Source organism: Eurytemora carolleeae, unplaced genomic scaffold (genome assembly GCF_000591075.1).
Source record: "Eurytemora carolleeae unplaced genomic scaffold, Eaff_2.0 scaffold1586, whole genome shotgun sequence".
In the NCBI taxonomy this organism is placed as follows: domain Eukaryota; kingdom Metazoa; phylum Arthropoda; class Copepoda; order Calanoida; family Temoridae; genus Eurytemora; species Eurytemora carolleeae.
Window position 1 is genome coordinate 29830 of NW_019398697.1, and position 20118 is coordinate 49947.

Genomic DNA, 20118 nt, shown 5'->3' on the forward strand with positions numbered 1-20118 from the left:
ATTTTCAAAATTTTCAAAAATTTAACGAAGATCGAATTTTGATGGAGACAAATATTTGAAATTTTGATCATTCATAAACCTTCCCTGGGGTCCCTAGATGTCCCACAAAAAATTTGGGCCCGATCGGTTCAGCCGTTTTGACGTTTATTGGATACAAACAAACAGACAAACAAACAGATAGACAAGCCAAATTTATATATTGTTAAAAGGAATTAGTTGGTAAAAAAATCCTTCATATTTGTTCCCAAATGTTAGCGGGGGTCGAAAGTAAAAAATAAAGCTAAAAATATCTTAATGGGTTTCTGATCATGATTATTCTTAAAAACTTAACTATTAAAAAATCAAATATGTTTCTATGCATATAAAGCATTTAAAGCATGTGCAGTGGCTTAAAAATGTTTTGTTAAACAGACAGTCGACACATTTTTCAAATATTTCTGGACACATTTTTCAAATATTTCTGGACACATGTTTCAAATATTTCTGGACACATGTTTCAAATAAAATCTGATCAACATTCTTTCAGAATCATTCATGCAAACTGGAAATAGTTCCATATCTATTGATTCAAACACATTCAAATATGTGGAATAGAAAGAAGATTGATGTGTATTTGATGTTGTTATAAAGTAAATAGCTTTACTTGCAGCTTAAAAATCAACTTAAAAAGTAAAATGGGTCTGGGTACCCTGCACAATTGCTGTGTTTTATGTTCATTGGACTACTTAAAATCATAAAGTCGATATCAATATCTGCATAAAAGAATTTGAGTTTGCGACACAAATTCCGATTTTTGAATCCCTTTATCTTTGCAACCTAATGGCATGTATATTAGATATTTCAAACTATGAATTTTGTTAGATCAAATAATTTAAGTTTGAACCATCAAGTAGCAAAGGTATAAGGATTAGAAAATTTGAGTTTGTGGCAAAGACTCAATTCCTTTCCAAGGAATACTATCTCTATGATGTGACAACGACACGAATACAGGAATTGAATATTTGCCACAAACTCGAATTTTTTCATCTAACAGATTGATAGTTTAAAATAGCTAAGGTCTACGACATCATAGGTTGCAAAGAGATGGGAAAAACAAGTAAAGTTTGTGGCAAATCTTTAATTCCTTTTATCGACAAATTCAGTTTTTATTTTTATACTTTAACAAAATAACTCACAGAACAAAGATATCTGACACTTAGATAATGCATTAAGTTTTGTTTTGATGTTTGAGAGTTGCTTGTATTGTAAAGACAAAAAATGTGCATTTTCTTTGTTTGGGTGTCATATTTCATTCACCCATGAATAATTTTAGCTTTCTTTTTATAACTTTCTATATTTCTATCCATAGAACTCTTTATATAACTTTCTATATTCCTATCTGTAGAACTCTTTATATAACTTTCTATATTTCTATCTATAGAACTCTTTATATAACTTTCTATATTTCTATCTATAGAACTCTTTTTATAACTTTCTATATTTCTATCTTTGTTTTAGACCTTTCTTTACGGAGCCTAAAGCATTATTTTGCTTTTTATATTTACTATTTTAAAACAGATTATTTTCAATTGTGGATTCTCTTAAGCAATTCTACATCATTAAAACAATGTAGAGTTATCAGAATTAAACACTTATTAAGGTAGAAAAACAACATTATCTTCCACACTATTATATACTGTTGTGAAGTCCTTTAATATATTTTTACAGAGGATTCAGTTTATATTTAAAACTGATGGATTTCCAGCAAAACTAAAAGAATATTGTCATTCATAACATTTCTTTGTAAATATGGATTGTTGGTCTGTTTGAATCCAATAATCGTTAAAACGGCTGAACCGATCTGACACGTTTTACAAAAGAATTTAGTCTTTGCCAGACACTCAAATTTTTAACTCATATATCTTTGCAATCTGATGGTGTAAAACTTTAATATTTCAAACCTAGATTATCTGATCTAACAGAATTCATAGATTATTAGAATATCTAAAGTCAACGACATAGAGTGATAAAGTAACAGAGATTTAAAAATCAGAGTTTGTGGCAAAGGCGCAATTCCAAACCTTCGCTTTCCTTACACTTTATCAAGTTTGTGTTTGATTTTTGTGGTTTAAGTTTTCAATACTTAGATTGGAATAATATTGCCAAAGATGTACAGCCACTGTGATTTAAAGGTCTCACGCTCTCACGCAAACATCGATAATAATTTTGCAAATAACTTCTTTAAAAACCAAAACTATCAACAAGTGCTTTACAGTGCTAAAATGTAAATGTAAAGTGCTACAGAAAAGTATAAGTAACTTAGAGCGGTAAAATCAAAGCCCAAGGCGTTGCGACACTTTAAAGTCGACCCTGTCTTAAAATTTATGAGAATTTTTTTAAGCAAACTGAATCTATGTGAAGCCATTTATCCTTCAGTGTTTTTCCTTGCAGTTTCTCTCGCCTCGAATGAATTAATAATAATATACAGTTGATAATAAAAATAATAACTTATAAAAAAAAATGATAATAATCAAATAATTTATTTTAAAGGGTAAAAACCTAGCAGTATGAGATTAAAGCAAAGCACGAAGTAGTTTCCGGAAAAGTAGTTTCAGAAATTGTTATTTTGGAAAATATTGGACCCCCGGACTTTGCCCTTCTGAAGTTTCTCCCTCAAGAACTCGTCCCTAGGATATTTCTCCTTCAGAACTCGTCCTTAGGATATTTCTCCTTCAGAACTAGTCTTGAGTCTTACTAGTACTTTAAATTGAGACTGCTTTTACTGGTTCCCATTCTTGACCTCGACTGTGACCTCGACCTAGCTCTACCCAGAGGACGGACCAATGAGAGGTCAGATATACTGCCTCGTCGTCCTCCGGCAAGGCTGCTCTTCTTCAAGCCTCCTCCGGTAGATTCTTTAGCCTCTTGGAGGGTATCAGGGACAACCTCCTCCTTGAAAATAGCTTTTAGCATTTGCTGTTGATCTTCTTTTTCATTCAAGACTATTATAGGTCGTTTTTATCCAACTTGAATATCCAATATTCCTGGATACATACCTTGAATATTCAATATTCCTGGACACTAAACTTGAATACTCAATATTCCTGGATACATACCTTGAATATTTAATATTACTGGATACAAACCTTGAATATCACATATTCCTGGATACATACCTTGAATATTCAATATTACTGGATATAAAACTTTTATGCTTAATATTCCTGGATACAAATCTTTAATATTCAATATTCCTGGATACTCACCTTGAATATTCAATTTACCTGGAAACAAACCTTGAATATTCCATATTCCTGGATACATATTATGAATATTCAATATTTCTGGATACTCACCTTGAATATTAAATTTACCTGGATACAAACCTTGAATATTTAATATTCCTGGATACAAACCTTGAATATCCCATATTCCTGGATACATACCTTGAATATTCAATAATCCGGATACAAACCTTGGATACTCAATATTACTGGATACAAACCTTAAATATTCCTTCCCCCGGAAGTCCTGGAGAAAGTGGGTTTTTGTAGAAAACTTTATAGAGAGCAAACCAGAGTAGAACTGCTATCCCGCTAGCAACAACTAAACAAAACATAGTAGAACTACTATCCCACTAGCAACAACTAAACACAACATAGTAGAACTGCTATCCCACTATCAACAACTAAACACAACATAGTAGAATTGCTATCCCACTAGCAACAACTAAACAAAACAGAGTAGAACTGGTATCCCACTAGCAACAACTAAACAAAACAGAGTAGAACTGCTATCCCACTAGCAACAACTAAACAAAACAGAGTAGAACTGCTATCCCACTAGCAACAACTAAAAAATACAGAGTAGAACTGCTATCCCACTAGCAACTACTAAACAAAATATGGTAGAACTGCTATCCCGCTAGCAACAACTAAACCAAACATAATAGAACTGCTATCCCGCTAGCAGCAACTAAACAAAACAGAGTAGAACTGTTATCCCACTAGTAACAACAAAACATAACATAGTAGAACTGCTATCCCACTAGCAACAACTTAACAAAACAGAGTAGAACTGCTATCTCACTAGCAACAACTTAACAAAACAGAGTAGAACTGCTATCTCACTAGCAACAACTGAACAAAACATAGTAGAACTGCTATCCCACTAGCAACAACTAAACACAACATAGTAGAACGCTATCCCACTAGCAACAACTAAACAAAACAGAGTAGAACTGCTATCCCACTAGCAACAACTAAAAAAACATACTAGAATTGCTATCCCACTAGCAACAACTAAATAAAACAGAGTAGAACTGCTATCTCACTAGCAACAACTAAATAAAACAGAGTAGAACTGCTATCCCACTAGCAACGACTAAATTTTTAACTTTATCAATTTATTTATTTTTTAATTTTTTTTTTATGAAACAAATTATTTGATACATGTATTTAATGCAGAATGCAGATAATCATGTTTCCAATCTTCTTGTTTCCTGGCTGTCCTGTAATGCTCGTTCAATTAGCTGCATACCCCCGCCCCCCCAGGAGGGTTAATATGCAGTTTTGAGATGCTGATCAGGCAATTTGTAGTATTTTAATATCAGCTCTTGAGTTTCTGTATTTATTTCAGTTATTTTTGATATCGGCCATCTATGCAGGTTTATTGCTGACATTGTTGTAATGAGAACTTCCCTTTGTCAGCTGCATTACATGTATCAGTGTCTTGCAGTAATTTAGAAAGAAATTAAAAGACCTCCTAGCCTTAACTGCATTCGGCTAGGTTAAAGGTGATTTAGGTGTACCTCCTAGGAAAGGAACACCCAATGAAACCAATGATGATCTCTCTCAGAAAGTTTTGATTAAGATTTCACAGCAAAGCAGTTTCTGAGTTCCACAATATCTGCTCGTGAAGTAGGATAAGGTTGGAATTTAGGAGGTAGGCGGATGAGGATGGGGGTGTAAGGGTAACAGGTATCAGAAATGCCATAGTCCTCACTTTTAACGTGTATTCCCACGTCGTTTCCTGTTTCAAAGTTTTCTGGTTATCGCTGTATAGTTTTATTTTCACTGTTAAAAGTTATCATAACCTTCGGAATATGGAACTTTCTGGAAGAATTTCAAAATTTCGAATTCTTTTTTGAAATTACGAATTTGATTTTCAGGTTATTCACATTTCTGAGATATCATTCTGTTATTAAGTTCTAACAATTTGTTAGAAATCTAAAATTGCTTGCAACAGGTAGTTATTATGAACATACAGGGTGTCCCAAAAAACATGGGAATTGAGTGACGAATTCAATATCGTCTCAAAAGCCATAATATTATTATGTCTGCCAGAGTTAATTTTATGAAAAGGGCAAAAGACTGTAAAGATGTGTCTACAATATCTCCGCAAGATGAACAGTGAAGACGGACAAGTTTACTCTGTTTGTATACTGGAATTTTCTTGTTTTACTAAGTACAACCGTATGCAGTCAAAATATAAACAAACAAAATGTGAACATAGCAGACGAAACTCTTACAGATTACAGCTTTCTCAGTAGGTATCACTATACTAAATCAAAGAATTATTGGAAAAGACGATATCAAATTCGTCACTGAATTCCCATGTTTATTGGGACACCCTGTATTATCAAGGATTTTCTATCAGTATTTGAGATTAAAATTTCCAATCGTTTTTTTTATAATCAGAATATACTTTAGTCAAAGTATTTTTTAGAAGATAAAACGTTGCGGAAAGATTAATGTGCTTAATGCATTATGTGAAACAATGTTTGAAACAAAGGACAAACATTTATATCAACAGGGGCCGAATTTAATGAATTGGAGAGGGGGTTGAACTACCTTCTGGGGGTTCAAATCCTGAATCACCGATTCAAAGTTAAATATTCATGATTATTCAGGTAATTAATTGGAGAGTGAATCGTTGGTTCAGGATTTGAACCGGTGTAAGGTAGCTTAACGACTTCTTTGCAGTCGTAATTCATTCCAATGGAAGGTCTATTTACATTACAGCGACAGCTCTTAGTAAATTCATTCATTCTAAAATTGAAATAAACCAAATAATAAATTTTAAAATGTTACGAGATGATACATATTATTTAGGTCCCGAAATTTGAAAATAAAATTTTTGAAGCATTAAGCATTATAAATTATACAATATCCATGCTTGATATTTTAAAGAAAATTTTGAAAACCAAAAAATAAATGATATTAGACTAATAGTGCTTATTTCAGAAGTCTAATATTTGAAACAATTATGTCCAAACTCCAAATTGTATTTGTAATTTCAAGTGACACTTAAAGGGAGTGACCGGCTATGTCAGGTAGTTGAACTGAGTATGCAGTGTTGTGGAAAACTTCTTTCGGATTCAGTTGAGACCTATTAAACTTTTTAAAGATCTGTAAATCCCGAGTTTGAGCGCAAATTCGACGTTCAAAACGCCTACTTTGGGGGTGGATACGCTTTCAGAATTAGTTCTTTGACGTTAGTAAATAACGACAACGAAAAATAAAGTAAGAATTATACAGTAATCAAGCCGGTCACTCCTTTTAAATTAAATAAGATCATTCTGGATTCCAAAAGATAACCTTTAAAATTTTATTCAACAAGTCCTGAGATGGAATTTAAAGAATTTGAGCCGCGGTTTAAATCTGCCAAAACCCGGTTTAAATTAAGTGCCAGCTTAAATCTTGTAACATTTGATACAATTTTAAGTGGAACCAACCATATTTAAACCGCGGCTTACATTTAAAACGCCGCTCAAATTCTTTAGATTCGGTCACAGTAAAAATTGAAAACAAAAAAAGAACACCACCTTTTAATTGAAGGATGAATTGAAATTACATTAAAAATCTCTTTAAAGGGATTTTCAATGGAACTTTCAGTCATTTTGGAAAGAGTTTTTTCCCCCAGAGTTTTTACGAAAGCGAGTTAAAAAAATCCTTTGTGCCACTTTTTAATAAAGAACTTTTTGGAATTGAAAATATTTTTATTAGAATTTCTAAACTTTACTTAAATCATCTGCATTTTATGTACGGCTTTAATAGGTATACTCAAGAAGTAATCAATAACAAAAAGTAGATTAACTATGTTTTGCTAGTTCAACTACTTTTCTAGTGACTAGTCGTATTCCTAGTCGTATTTCCATATCTTTGCAGTCTAATGGTGTAAACCTGTAATATCTCATTATTTAATCTGACACAATTCATAATTTGAAATATCAAAGGTATACTATATTGGACTACAAGGATATAGGGATTAGAAAATAAGAGTGAAAAACTCAGTTCTCTTGAGCAGTAACTCACCTTTTTCTATCATAAGATGAAAATAGAGTTGTGTCGAAAGGAGCATTAGGTCCCAAAGTATAGTTAGAACTGCCAGTAAACAGAACACACTCCTGCAAGAGCAAAAGAAGTGCATAGCGCTTCGCCAACATGGGTGGTTTTACCATTAATTACTTTCCCGAACTGTATTTATAAAGGAACTGTAGGCATAATTACAAGTGTTGAGGGGTTCGCAGAATTCCCAGTTAATCTGTTTCATGAAAAATGCGGAATTTTCGCCAAATAGAAAATGCGCAAATTTCGCGAAAAAAAATGTAATTATTGTACGAAAAATGCATGAAAAATTTGCCCAAATTGCAAGGGAAAGAAAATTTGCAAGAAAAAGTGTGCAAACAATTTCCCGAATTGCAAGGGAGAAATTGACACGTAATTATGGAGAAATATCTGCAGATATAACAAAAATACCTAACATATGGTGTGGAAGATGTGAATTCTTTTCTACAACAAAAGAAATTCTCAATTTTAGAATCATTTAAGAATGTTGTTGTTGTTGGTGTCGTTGTTGTCGTTGTGGTTGTTGTTGTTGTTGATGTTGATGTTGATGTTGATTTTGATGTTGATGTTGTTGTTTCTGTTGTTATTATTGCTGTAGTTAATGTTGTTGTGCTGTTTTTTTTGCTGTTGTTATTATTGTGGTTGTGTTTAATTTTGTTACAAAAGTATTTTTGTTGTTAAAATTGTTGTTGTTGTTGCTATTTTCTTTGCTATTGTTTTTGTTTTGGTTGTGGTTACCTTTTGATATTTATTTATTCATGTTGTTGTTATTATTACTGTCGTTATTGTTATTGATGTTGTTGTTCTTTGAATAAACCATGATGTGTGCGTATGTGATGGTAAAAATAGTTTTAAGTGCACTTCGGAAGTTGAAAGTGAAAATAATGAGAATTTTTTTCTTTTTGAAGTAATTCAAAGATATTTTACTTATTTGATTTATTTTTCAATTGCTAAGAGACTCAATCAAGAACAGATCAGCAAAGATGTCAGAATTTTTATGATTAATTTGGTTTTATGAGTTTGAGTGAATAAAGATGCATGTATGTCACTATTACGTGCGTCCTTCTTAGTTGGTCCTTTTTAGTGCGTCGTCATTAGTATTTTCAGTATAAATTGAAAGATTTCGAGATTTCAAGATTTTCCTAAGCCACAAGAATTCTTCGTTCTTGAGTTTTGACAGTGGAGTATCTGATACGTCCTGAACATGTAGAAGATGTTGTCTAGAAGGGAACTAGAGTATAGGACCAGGCTACACTCGCTACACAGTAACGACAAGTACAGACAGTAGGAAGCTTCTTGAGTGCAGAGGTCAGGACTTGTTGTGGAGTTGAGGAGTAAATAAGTGAATATGCTGTAGGTATAGAGAGAGCCCGAATATAACGCAAGTTAAGAAGCAAGCTGCGAATACAACAGGCTAGGGAGCGTTGGCAAGGACAGATTAAGGAGCTGAATCTAGGACAAGCTGGAGAGCTGAATCTAGAACAAGCTTTGGAGCGGAATCTAGGATAAGCTGGGGAGCTGAATCTAAAACAAGCTTTGGAGCTGAATCTAGGACACGCTGGGGAGCTGCGGCTAGGATAAGTGAAGGAGCTGAATATAGGACAAGCTGGGGAGCTGCGGCTAGGATAAGTGAAGGAGCTGAATATAGGACAAGTTGGGGAGCTAGGGCTCGGATAAGTGAAGGAGCTCAATAAAAAACAAGCTTGGGAGCTACGGCTAGGATAAGTGAAGTAGCTGAATATAGGACAAGCTTGGGAGCTACGGCTAGGATAAGTGAAGTAGCTGAATATAGGACAAGCTGGGGAGCTACAGCTAGGAAAAGTGAAGGAGCTAAATATAGGAGAAGCTGGGGAGCTGCGGCTAGGATAAGTGAAGAAGCTGAGTATAGGACAAGCTTGGGATCTGCGGCAGGGTAAGTGACGAAGCTGAATATAGGATAAGTTTGAGAGCTGCGGCTAGGATAAGTGAAGGAGCTGAATATAGGACAAGCTTGGGAGCTGCGGCTAGGACAAGTGAAGGAGCTGAATATAGGACAAGTTTGGGAGCTGCGGCTAGGATAAGTGAAGGAGCTGAATATAGGACAAGCTTGGGAGCTGCGGCTAGGATAAGTGAAGGAGCTGAATATAGGACAAGCTGGGGAGCTGCGTCTAGGATAAGTGAAGGAGCTGAATATAGGACAAGTTAGGAAGCATTACTAATATTACAGGCCAGGGAGCTAACACAAGGACAGGCTATAGAGCGACGGCTGGGAAGGTAGGAAGCTACGGCTAGAACAGGCAATGAGGCTACGGCTAGGACATGCTCTGGAGCTACGGCTATGACAAACTAGGGAACATATATGGCTAGGAAAAACTAGGGAGCTTCAACTAGGACAGGCTATGGAGAAACAACCAGGACAGGGTAGGGAGCTACAATCAGGACAGGGTAGGGAGCTACGATTAGGAAAAGGTAGGGAGCTACAACCAGGACAGGGTAGGGAGCTACGATATGGACAAGGTAGGGACCTACAACCAGGACAGGGTAGGGAGCTACGATTAGGACAAGGTAGGGAGCTACGGCTAGGACACGGTATGGAGCTACGGCTAGGACAGGGTAGGGAGCTAAGGTAGGGTAGGGAGCTACTTCTAGGACAGGCTAGGGAACTACGGCTAGGAAAGGCTAGGGAGCTGCGGCTATGATAGACAAAGGTGCTATTTTCTAAGACAAATAATATTTATTTGCTATGTTTACATAATTACCTTTGTATTGCTGAGACGTTTATGTTCCTCAAGTCTTATATAATCCTTGATTCGTTCCCAACCCAGGTACGCCTGTGGACAAAACTCATATAATCCTTGATTCGTTCTTAGCCCAGCTAGGTACGCCTGTGCAGGACAAAACGTATATAATCCTTGATTCATTCCCAACCCAGGTACGCCTGTGGACAAAACTTATATAATCCTTGATTCGTTCCCAACCCAGGTACGCCTGTGCAGGTCAAAACTTTTCTATTCTAAATCTGTTCAAAATGTGTTTAGATAGATCAATTTAAACCATAATTGTTTAGAAAAGTTTTTTATCAAAAGGATTGTAATTGTTATTTTAAGTGATCCTCCAATCAATGATAGCATTACCAAATTCACAACGATACCCTCGAATTATTAGTCTGATCAAAAAAGGTTGAGGATAACGCCGATGTCCTGACTTGAAAGTTATTTATTTCTGTAAATTTATGCATAGGTTCTTATAAGCAAGAAATGCGCAAGTCACTTTTCAGAAAAAATAAAAAATTAAAAATGCATATCTAGCTCGTATTTTTAAGAATACTGTCTTAAATCGAATTTGTAACTTTTGTATGAATAACGATAATCTTTTCCTACTCGTTATTTCCGGTTAAAGGTTTTTGTTTGACAAAATACTTTTTGTCCTTAATGTTCTGAAGTTGTAAAATTTTTAAGATTCTTTAATCCTTAATTCACTCTCCTGTTTTTAAAACATAATTGATTAAAAGAAAAGACTAAAAAACAAAGTGAAACTAGCTAGTTAGATATAATAAACTGGAAGTGTAGATAAGAAAGTAGAAAGTTTATATCTTGAAAGTTATAATGGAATTATTTTTACCTATTTCAAGACATACTATAATTCAATGAATTTAGAATCCTCGTTTCAAAGAAAACCACGTTTTTTAAAAAGAAAATCATGTTTTTTTTCAGATATTACAAAAAGTGACGTAAATGGGCCTTTTAGCTTTATTAGAAAAAATATGAATACAAAATGTCACTAAAAGATTTAATCATGGTGGCTCTATGGTACAAAAATTGAGGTTTTGTTAGAATTACGGTAAAATTCCAAAAACAATAATGTAAATTGATTGAAATTAGAAAAAGTTCGCGGCATTCATCATTGGTAACCTGAATTTATCAATATATTTTTATTTAACAATAAACAAAGAATAGTTCTGCCATTTCCAAAATGTGGTCTGCCATTTTGTGCTTTGATAACTACCTGAGATATGAACAATTTCGTTCAGAATAAGACGATTTCATGGTTCATTTAATAAAGTTTAAATTGAAATTGAAATGGCAGAGAAATTTTGTGATTATTTTTATAACGAATGCCGCAAACTAATTCTATGGTCGAAGACGACAAAGAAGTTATCAATTAATTTATATTATTAGAATATCTCTGTATTACACGAATTACACAAGTTAACTATCCCAATCTGTGCTGTAAACGTAATTTCAAGTCACCCTTCCTGGAAAGATGGCTACCAGTAAAAGTGTTTAATTCTGATAATTCCTGCATGTTTCCCTGCAGCAGAAAAGCGCAAGTCATTTGGTAAGGAACCTATATTGTAAATTGAGCATCATGGAGACCATCTTGAAATTAAGCTTACAGTCCCTTTAATAAACTTGAAATTAAGCTTACATTCCCTTTAATAAACTTGAAATTAAGCTACAGTCCCTTTAATAAACTTGAAATTAAGCTTACAGTCCCTTCAATAAACTTGAAATTAAGCTTACAGTCCCTTTAATAAATTTGAAATCAAGCTTACAGTCCCTTTAATAAACTTGAAATTAAGCTTACAGTCCCTTTAATAAACTTGAAATTAAGCTTACAGTCCCTTCAATAAACTTGAAATTAAGCTTACAGTCCCTTTAATAAATTTGAAATCAAGCTTACAGTCCCTTTAATAAACTTGAAATTAAGCTTACAGTCCTTTTAATAAACTTGAAATTATTCTTACAGTCCCTTTAATAAATGCTAAATCTTATACCTTCCCTTCTTCAATGATGAAAAGGTTTGAGAATATGAGGAGAAAACAGTGTCCAGAAATATCTATACCCTAAAGTATACTTAGCATTATCGTTAACGGTAGATAGTTGTTATTAGCATTAGCGTTAACGGTAGATGATTGTTAATAGCATTAACGTTAAGGGAAGATAGTTGTTAGGTCCATTAGCGCCTGATTGGATCAGTCGCTAATGGACTTGGCATACAGGAGTGCGTAGTACATTTGAATATCCGAGCCGGGTCAACCTTTGCGGTCCCAGTTTGTACTGTACCTAGCTCTCAGGACAGGATTAACCGGTGCAAAAAGGTTGACGCGGTCAGACTTCATGCTTCATATAGGTTAAATTTACTTTTACTAAAGGAAATTAAAAATATATTTTATTTATTTAGGAAAACTTTTAAATTTACAACAAGCGGAAAAATACAAATAATAAGGAAATTAAGAATTCACATAACATTAATATTAAAAAAATGAAAAAAAAGGTGAAAATTACTTGTGGGGTTCCAACGTAATAAATTATTCTCTTACGCGTAATTACGTGCAGTTACGCGTAATAATGTTCATTTCATATAATTTCGCAGGACTACGCGTAATTGGGGAAATATCCATTTCGCGAAATTACGGCGTAATTTCGTGTAATTTCTACAACCTAATTTCGCGAGATTTCGTAATGATTATGCGTAATAACGTAATTTCGCGTAATTTCTACGAGGTAATTTCGCGATATTTTGTATTAATTACGCGTAATCTCTACAAAGTAATTTTGCGAAATTTTGCAATAATTACATCTATGAAATTTTGATGTTTTAACTTTTAATTTAAATAAAACAACTAACTTACAAGAAAAATAATGTCACGCAAGTTGAATCAGAAATTTCAGCCAATACTATGTTGATGTAATTTTCACGTTCGACAACTAAAAAGTTTAACAAAGGGCCAACAATATATTTTTATCAAAAAAAATACATAATCTACGACTTGTTAATATTACAACCTACTTTCTCAAGTTTACCTTCCTTGTTTGAAAAAAAATATGTCGTCAAAATATGTTTGACATGGTTGTAGCGGGCATATCCTTACACATACTTTCCCGCTGTAATTATTTCTGAGAATTAATATGTACTTTATTTTTTACGGAATTGTTTCGTATTACGTAATTTCGCATTAATTACGCAAAACTAGACTTTCTTTCGTAAACGTTAACGCGTAATGCTCCTGCGTAAGTGAAAGAAAGTGTTACGCGTAATTACGCGTAACGTAATTACGACTGGAAACCCTAATTACTTCTTTTCATTGAAAGATCATTGATGTAGATTAAAAAGATTATAAAAATATTGAAATCATAAACTTTCATTGCTTAAAAAAAAATAATAATAACCAACCTTCCAAAGAAATCCATTAGCTAAACACGATTCTTTTCTAGTGTACTTCATAACCTCACAAACCCCAGTCCGAGACTCAATTAGCTAGAAATAGAGTAAAATTTTAAAGTACGTTTCAGATACTTTTTTGGTTTAAAATGTTGAAAAAATAATTGATAGATTTTTGGCAACCCATTCCATCCTTTCTTCAAGGAGATTTCAAAGTAAAATCGAGTGAACCTCCATTTTAAGTGTTGGGTCCGATTCACAATTCTGTACTTTTCAATTTTTTGTCGGGGCCAAACATCCTAGTATTTGTTTTCTTGGAGATAATAGTAAATTTATTAAGCAGAGCCTAGGAAGGAAATTGACAGAATTGATTAACAAAACGCAGATAAGGTTTAATAGTACTGTTGTGAATCGGGTTTGAAACTCATGAGATCACGTGAAAATTGCCAACAGTCCCTTTAATACTAGATATTTAAAGGTTACCAAGAGTCCCTTTAATCCTAGATATTGAAAGATTGCCAACAGTCCCTTTAATACTCGATATTTAAAGGTTGCCAACAGTCCCTTTAGTACTAGATATTTAAAGGTTACTAAAAGTCCCTTTAATCCTAGATATTTAAAGGTTACCAACAGTCCCTTTAATCCTAGATATTTAAAGGTTACCAACAGTCCCTTTAATCCTAGATATTTAAAGGTTGCCAACAGTCCCTTTAATCCTAGATATTTAAAGGTTGCCAACAGTACCTTTGATCCTAGAATTTAAAGGTTGCCAACAATCCCTTTAATCCTAGATATTTAAAGGTTGCCAACAGTCCCTTTAATCCTAGATATTTAAAGGTTACCAAAAGTCCCTTTAATCCTAGATATTTAAAGGTTGCCCTTTAATACTAGATATTTAAAGGTTGCCAACAGTCCCTTTAATCCTAGATATTTAAAGGTTGACAACAGTCCCTTTAATCCTAGATATTTAAAGGTTGCTAACAGTCCCTTTAATACTAGATATTTAAAGGTTGCCAAAAGTCCCTTTAATCCTAGATATTTAAAGGTTGCCAACAGTCCCTTTAATACTAGATATTTAAAGGTTGCCAACAGTACCTTTAATCCTAGATATTTAAAGGTTGCAAACAGTACCTTTAATCCTAGATATTTAAAGGTTGCCAACAGTCCCTTTAGTCCTAAATATTTAAAGGTTGCCAACAGTCCCTTTAATACTAGATATTTAAAGTTGCTAACAGTACCTTTAATACTAGATATTTAAAGGTTGCCAACAGTTCCTTTAATACTAGATATTTAAAGGTTGCCAACAGTCCCTTTAATACTAGATATTTAAAGGTTCCCATGTTGTTATTATGTTTGTTCACTGTTTTACTGAAAGGTTAAGCCTCCTTTAAAGAAAACAAAACGATTTGAAAAAACAACAAAAATATTTCAAGACTATTTCTGAACAAGGGAATGTATTATAATATATTTGCGACGCATCCCACCTCCCAACAATGAAACTAAAAAGACTGTTGAACATTATTAAACTTTACTGTACTGTAAGCCGAATTATCAGAGAGTAGATTACTCCGAAGTATAATAATACATGGAATAGTTCTGTTACGGAGAACCAGACTCCGGTAACCAGGACCAAACGGAGAAGAGTACTCCAGAGTATAATAATACCTGGGTCAGCTCTGTTACGGACTAGACCGAGAAGATTACTCCGGAGTATAATGTTACCTGGAATAGCTCTGTTACGGAGAACCAGACTCCGGTAGCCAGGACTAGCCGGAGTAGATTACTCCGAAGTATATTCATTCTTCCGCAAGAGTATGTTCGGGCTAAAAGCAATTCGATTTTTGTTTTTCTTTCTAAATCAACCTAGATTTTTACATATAGGGTTTCTAAATAAACCTACAAATTTTAAAGACAACATTAAAATTCTTTAAAAAAAACCGCCATATTTTGGGATAAAGCCAAGAATGATAAAATATGAATATGAAACGGACATTTCATTTTGTGATGCGGAGTAGTCAGAATACCATCAGTATACCATACATCAATTATGTAAGCAATGTAACATCCTTGGAGACAAGGGTGTACACGGAAATAAATCTAGGGGGCCAAATATGCGCGAAGCGTCAAATTTTTTTGCTCCCCCTAGGAGTTTCTGGGGGGGGGGGGGCGAAATTTGAACTGTAAATTAAAAACATTTGACTTCTTGACTACTCTAAAGGTACACATACAGTCCAATTACCTTGCAACCACTACTTTATCTCTCCTTCAAACGAAACTAGCAGAAAAAAACAGCTAATTTTGTTATGCTCTTCACTCTCCAGTTTCAGATTTAAAAAGTGTTACAGCTCTGAGTTCTCCCCTTTACATGTCTAGGCCCCCTCCACTGTGTACGCCCTTGCTTGGAGAAAGCTTTACTGTTCAAAATCTTGCTCAAATTTAATGATAAGGAATTTTAAACATTAAGAAAGTTTTCCAAACTTCTTTTACAATAAATATTTATTCTAGTTGTTGTTTATCAAAGGAACTCTGTAAGCATAATTTCAAATGACCCTCCGATCTCCATCCTAGGATGGTAATGCCCGATTTACAATGCAATTTTATGTGCTCTTTATTATCTAATTTTACACTTTTTTATTTAATCTTGGAAAACATGTCAACTAATATGAGAAAATGTCTTTTTCCTTGTCATATTTGACACTTGTGTACTTGATAATCTACTTGGATTGGACCATTGACGATTGCAAAGGGAAATTAATCAGAAGTCAGAACTCATATTTAAGAGTGCCCACATTGGATATTGAGATCATCAAGCGTTCTAGATTATCAATATCCACACAAAAATTCCGATCTGAGATTTTTTAAAAAATCATAAATTTTCATTTTTTTTAGTGAAAACAGTGTTATACCTGTGAGATAGGAGAACGCACCTGAACATTTTCATTTATTAAACTTGTTTTTTATAAAATCTGTTCAATAAGCTGAAAACAGTAAATTTACAGATAATTGAACGTGAAGAGGGGGAGGGAGAAATAACATCATATCATATTTGAATCCGAAATATTTTTCTTCAACAAAAAAATCTTTAATTGTTGATTGTATCTTGAAACCATAACGTTTCGCCGTAATTAAAACCTAGATTTGAGATAGAGGTAAAAAATCAATGCTTTTACAAAAGAACATTTCTTGATTTTGAAGTTACACGGCTCGGATAAAAAAGAACGGGGCTTGAATGAGGAAACGGTGCAGCTGGCCTCCCTCCCTCATTGATTCAATTATACGATTATTTTCACGGAAAGTAAATGAATGAAAAATGCAGTTTTGAATGTTTTTCTTCCTTCTCAAAAAGAAAAAAAAACCTTTCTTTGTAATCAACAAACCTAAAAGGTTTTAAAAGTTATTTGCCATCACAATTTCCCAATTTACTTAATTACAGTAAGAAACAAAGACTTTATATTTCGTGGCAACAATTAAAAATTAGAAATAATCAAATTAGAAATTACAAAATTCATCTCACTTGAATAAAAGAAAAAAGCAGAGACAATAATAACAATGCTTTTTAGTTCTCACTGTATATTTAAATACAGGCAAAAACGAAGTCTTTTCTCCAAATAAAAAATATTTTAAAAAAAAATCCTGTAAGGGACTTGAAGCTTAATTTCATGCAAAGATGGCCCGATTCACAACGTTAACCCTTAAAACCTTTGACTGTTCAAGGCTGTCGGACTTATTCTCATAAATCTACTAAAAAGCTTTCAATTGTTGAGTACTTTATTTGAAAGCTGCTGTTTTAAGCTTTAAAAATATTAACATTAATTTTCTAGAATTGACAGGAAATAAAAAAATTTTTCGAATTTTTATAAACCACATTTAATGTAAAATATTCCGTAATGTGTCAATTAACACAAGTAACGCATTAGCTGTGTTCACACTGTACACAGCGTACATCGTGTTTTACAGGAATTCAAGTGATTTTCAAGACTCAAGAGTTCTCTTTACTCATTGAACAGACAACGGTTTTTAAGGGAAGGCATTTCTCTCTTTGCATGAAGGTTCACTTGAAACTACGCATACAGTCCATTTACATAGAAGACACGTTTTATAATATTCCTATTATTAAGAAAACGTATTTCCAAATTCATTATAATTATGCTTTTCATGCATTAAGAATATTTAGAAGGGTTAGAACGTTACTGTTAACTCTCATCTCGAGGAGTCGAGTTGCAAAAAAATGTAAAAAATATGAAAAAACTAAATAATGAATAATAATGATAATGTTCCTACGACCAAGAGTGTCCAGAACCACCCAAGCTTCACAAACCACTTAATTAGAAAATAATTATCAATTAGGTTAATTTACTAAATTCATTTAATTAGCATTTTATGCGACGCTGTTATTTGGTTGTAATGTAAAATGTCTAGGTAATACATTCATGTAAATAGAAAGTACATTGATGTAAATAGAAAGTACATTGATGTAAATAGAAAGTACATTGAAAGAATGACAATAATAATTGTTGATTAATATGGTTGTCTTTAACTACTTGGCTGTATGACGTCATAGGGTTTACTTTTAACTTTTAACAAAACCATTTAAAAGTCAATTCTTTGAAATACAAAAAATAAAAATGATTCATTAATAGGGGGTTCCGCTTAACATTTTTCTTCACCCAAAATTGCGTATATTTAAATTTTATTGCGTACATTGAAAAGCAATCATCTATAAATACACAATTTTGCGAAATAATTTTTTTAATACAATTTGCGTACTTTTTGACATATGTACAGTGAAACCCTTAATACCGAATACATCGAAAGAATTCATCAAATGTCGTATTCTTCATTTTCTAATAATGGAATGTTGGAGATATTTAGTTTTTTTAATTAAATGATTTAAAACTGTTGGCGTATATTCATGGCTTTTTATTTATTTATGCAAATACTGAAATTTACGTAATATAGTATAAAAGTATAAAGTTATTGCAAATACAAGTTTTGTAAATTTTTCGGATTAAAGGGACTGTAAGCATGATTTAAAGTGTCCCTCCATGCAAAGATAGCATTGTCCGATTTACAACGGTACCCTTGAAACCTTCTTATAAGGAAGAAATGCGCGATTAATTAATTAGTTTAAACAAAGACAAAACTTTTCTTTATCTTATCAGAGACCAATAGATTTTCATAGAAGACCGACGGATTTACTGTTACAACTCTCGTATTTTATAGAAGACCGTTTTGTTTTCATCGGTGACCTCGGATTCTACCGGAGACCCCCATGTTTTGAGTTGTCTGAGATTAAAGAAAGTGGTCTTATTTCAAAATTTGGAGGTCTCCAGCAGTACACACTGAAAGCTGAGGATACCTGGGGGTCTCCGATGAAAATCTGGAGGGCTGTGCTCAAAATGGAAAGCGCTGTCAAATATTGTTTTGTGCCTCCGACGAAAATAAGTTGGTCTCCAATGATGCTGAGAGTTTCCAGAGAAAACCTGGGGTCTCCGATGAGACGGTCTTTGATATTAATTCAATGATGATAATTACTTCCCAGACTCATTGCATTAAAGAATAAAACTTTTATAAAACAGGGTGTCCCATGAAAATGAAAATTGGTGAATAGTTTAAAATGTCTTTTCCTTGATTTTTTAAGCTGTTTGATTGCTAACGAGAATAATAAAAATAGGATATGATAGTCGTATTATAGTAAAATGGATTTCAAAGTAAAATATAATTTAGTAAAAGACTTTTTAACTAAATAAACGGCACAAAAAGTTTTCAATAGCTAAAACAGTACATGGAAGAAGAAATTCAAAACTGTCATGTTTCGTGGGACACCCTGTAGTATGTTGACAGACAATGTTTTGAATCCTGAACCTTTTGAGACAAATTATTTTTTTTTAACTTTCTGCATAAAGTTAATCAGCATTTTCCTACGAGGAGTTAAGACGCTAATTCGAATCTACTTCAAACTCTAAACTGACCGCAAAGCAAAAAAGTCAACATCATAGGTTCATAACAAAACAGATAGAACGCTAGATCGGTCGTTTTTTCGAGATTTAGAGATTTTTCGTAAACCTGAGGTAGAGGCCTAGAGGAGTTACGTGTATGCCGCGTTGAATTACAAGACGAAGAGGGAGCATGCCTTAGGGTTATTGTGAACAAAAAACCCCTAATTCTAAAAAAGACGGCATCTAGTGTTCTGTCTGTATTGTTATTAATCTATGGTCAAGATTAAACAAATTTTACGGAAAATTTAAATTGTTCATATATATTGGGATAATTTTAATCTTTGAAAAAGTTAAAAGTATTTCACAGATTGTTATTATTTGGACTGTAGTAGACCTGTAGAGGTTTTAAAAAGGTACCGTTGTGAATCAGACATAAGGTACTTCTTAGCTAAAAGGTCAACTAAATTACGCAAGCAGTCCCTTTAAGAGATAAAATTACAATAAAAACGATGATAATGTTAGTTTACCTGATTAAACACATTATTTACATTGCCGAAATATGATCTAGAGAAACCAAACATTTTTCAATTTTTAACTTTTTTTAGCCTTTTCTTAATTTTTTTTTTTGATCAGTACTTTAGTATTTTGGTGATTATCGACTTTTTGCAAAAACTTAACAAGTTACAAGTTCGGGGTGGGGTGGGGAC

At 33.3% G+C, this 20118-nt stretch overlaps 1 protein-coding gene across 1 annotated transcript; it reads right to left on the minus strand.

The window, feature by feature from the left end:
- Positions 1 to 2503: 2503 nt before the first annotated feature.
- On the minus strand, positions 2504 to 19971 carry LOC111717596 (FIT family protein CG10671). The gene is made up of 12 exons (XM_023493095.1): positions 19939 to 19971; positions 17750 to 17792; positions 16379 to 16399; positions 15195 to 15295; positions 13485 to 13568; positions 12085 to 12153; positions 10067 to 10138; positions 8471 to 8526; positions 7740 to 7772; positions 7296 to 7387; positions 3485 to 3585; positions 2504 to 2955 (listed from the first exon to the last, which is right to left on the minus strand). Exons 4-12 carry the CDS (start codon positions 15270 to 15272, stop codon positions 2734 to 2736), a joined length of 807 nt encoding a protein of 268 aa, XP_023348863.1. The 5' UTR covers positions 15273 to 15295; positions 16379 to 16399; positions 17750 to 17792; positions 19939 to 19971; the 3' UTR covers positions 2504 to 2733.
- Between the last annotated feature and the right edge of the window lie 147 nt (positions 19972 to 20118).

Bases quoted from the DNA above. Each gene is read 5' to 3' on its own strand.
- LOC111717596 (XM_023493095.1), bottom strand. From the start codon at position 15,272: ATGAATATACTTCGGAGTAATCTACTCCGGCTAGTCCTGGCTACCGGA. The intron at 12,154-13,484 runs GTTGGTTATTAT...AGTATACTTTAG, and splicing joins CTAATGGATTTCTTTGGAAG to GGTATAGATATTTCTGGACA. The intron at 2,956-3,484 runs GTTTGTATCCAG...GAAGATCAACAG, and splicing joins CGGGGGAAGGAATATTTAAG to CAAATGCTAAAAGCTATTTT.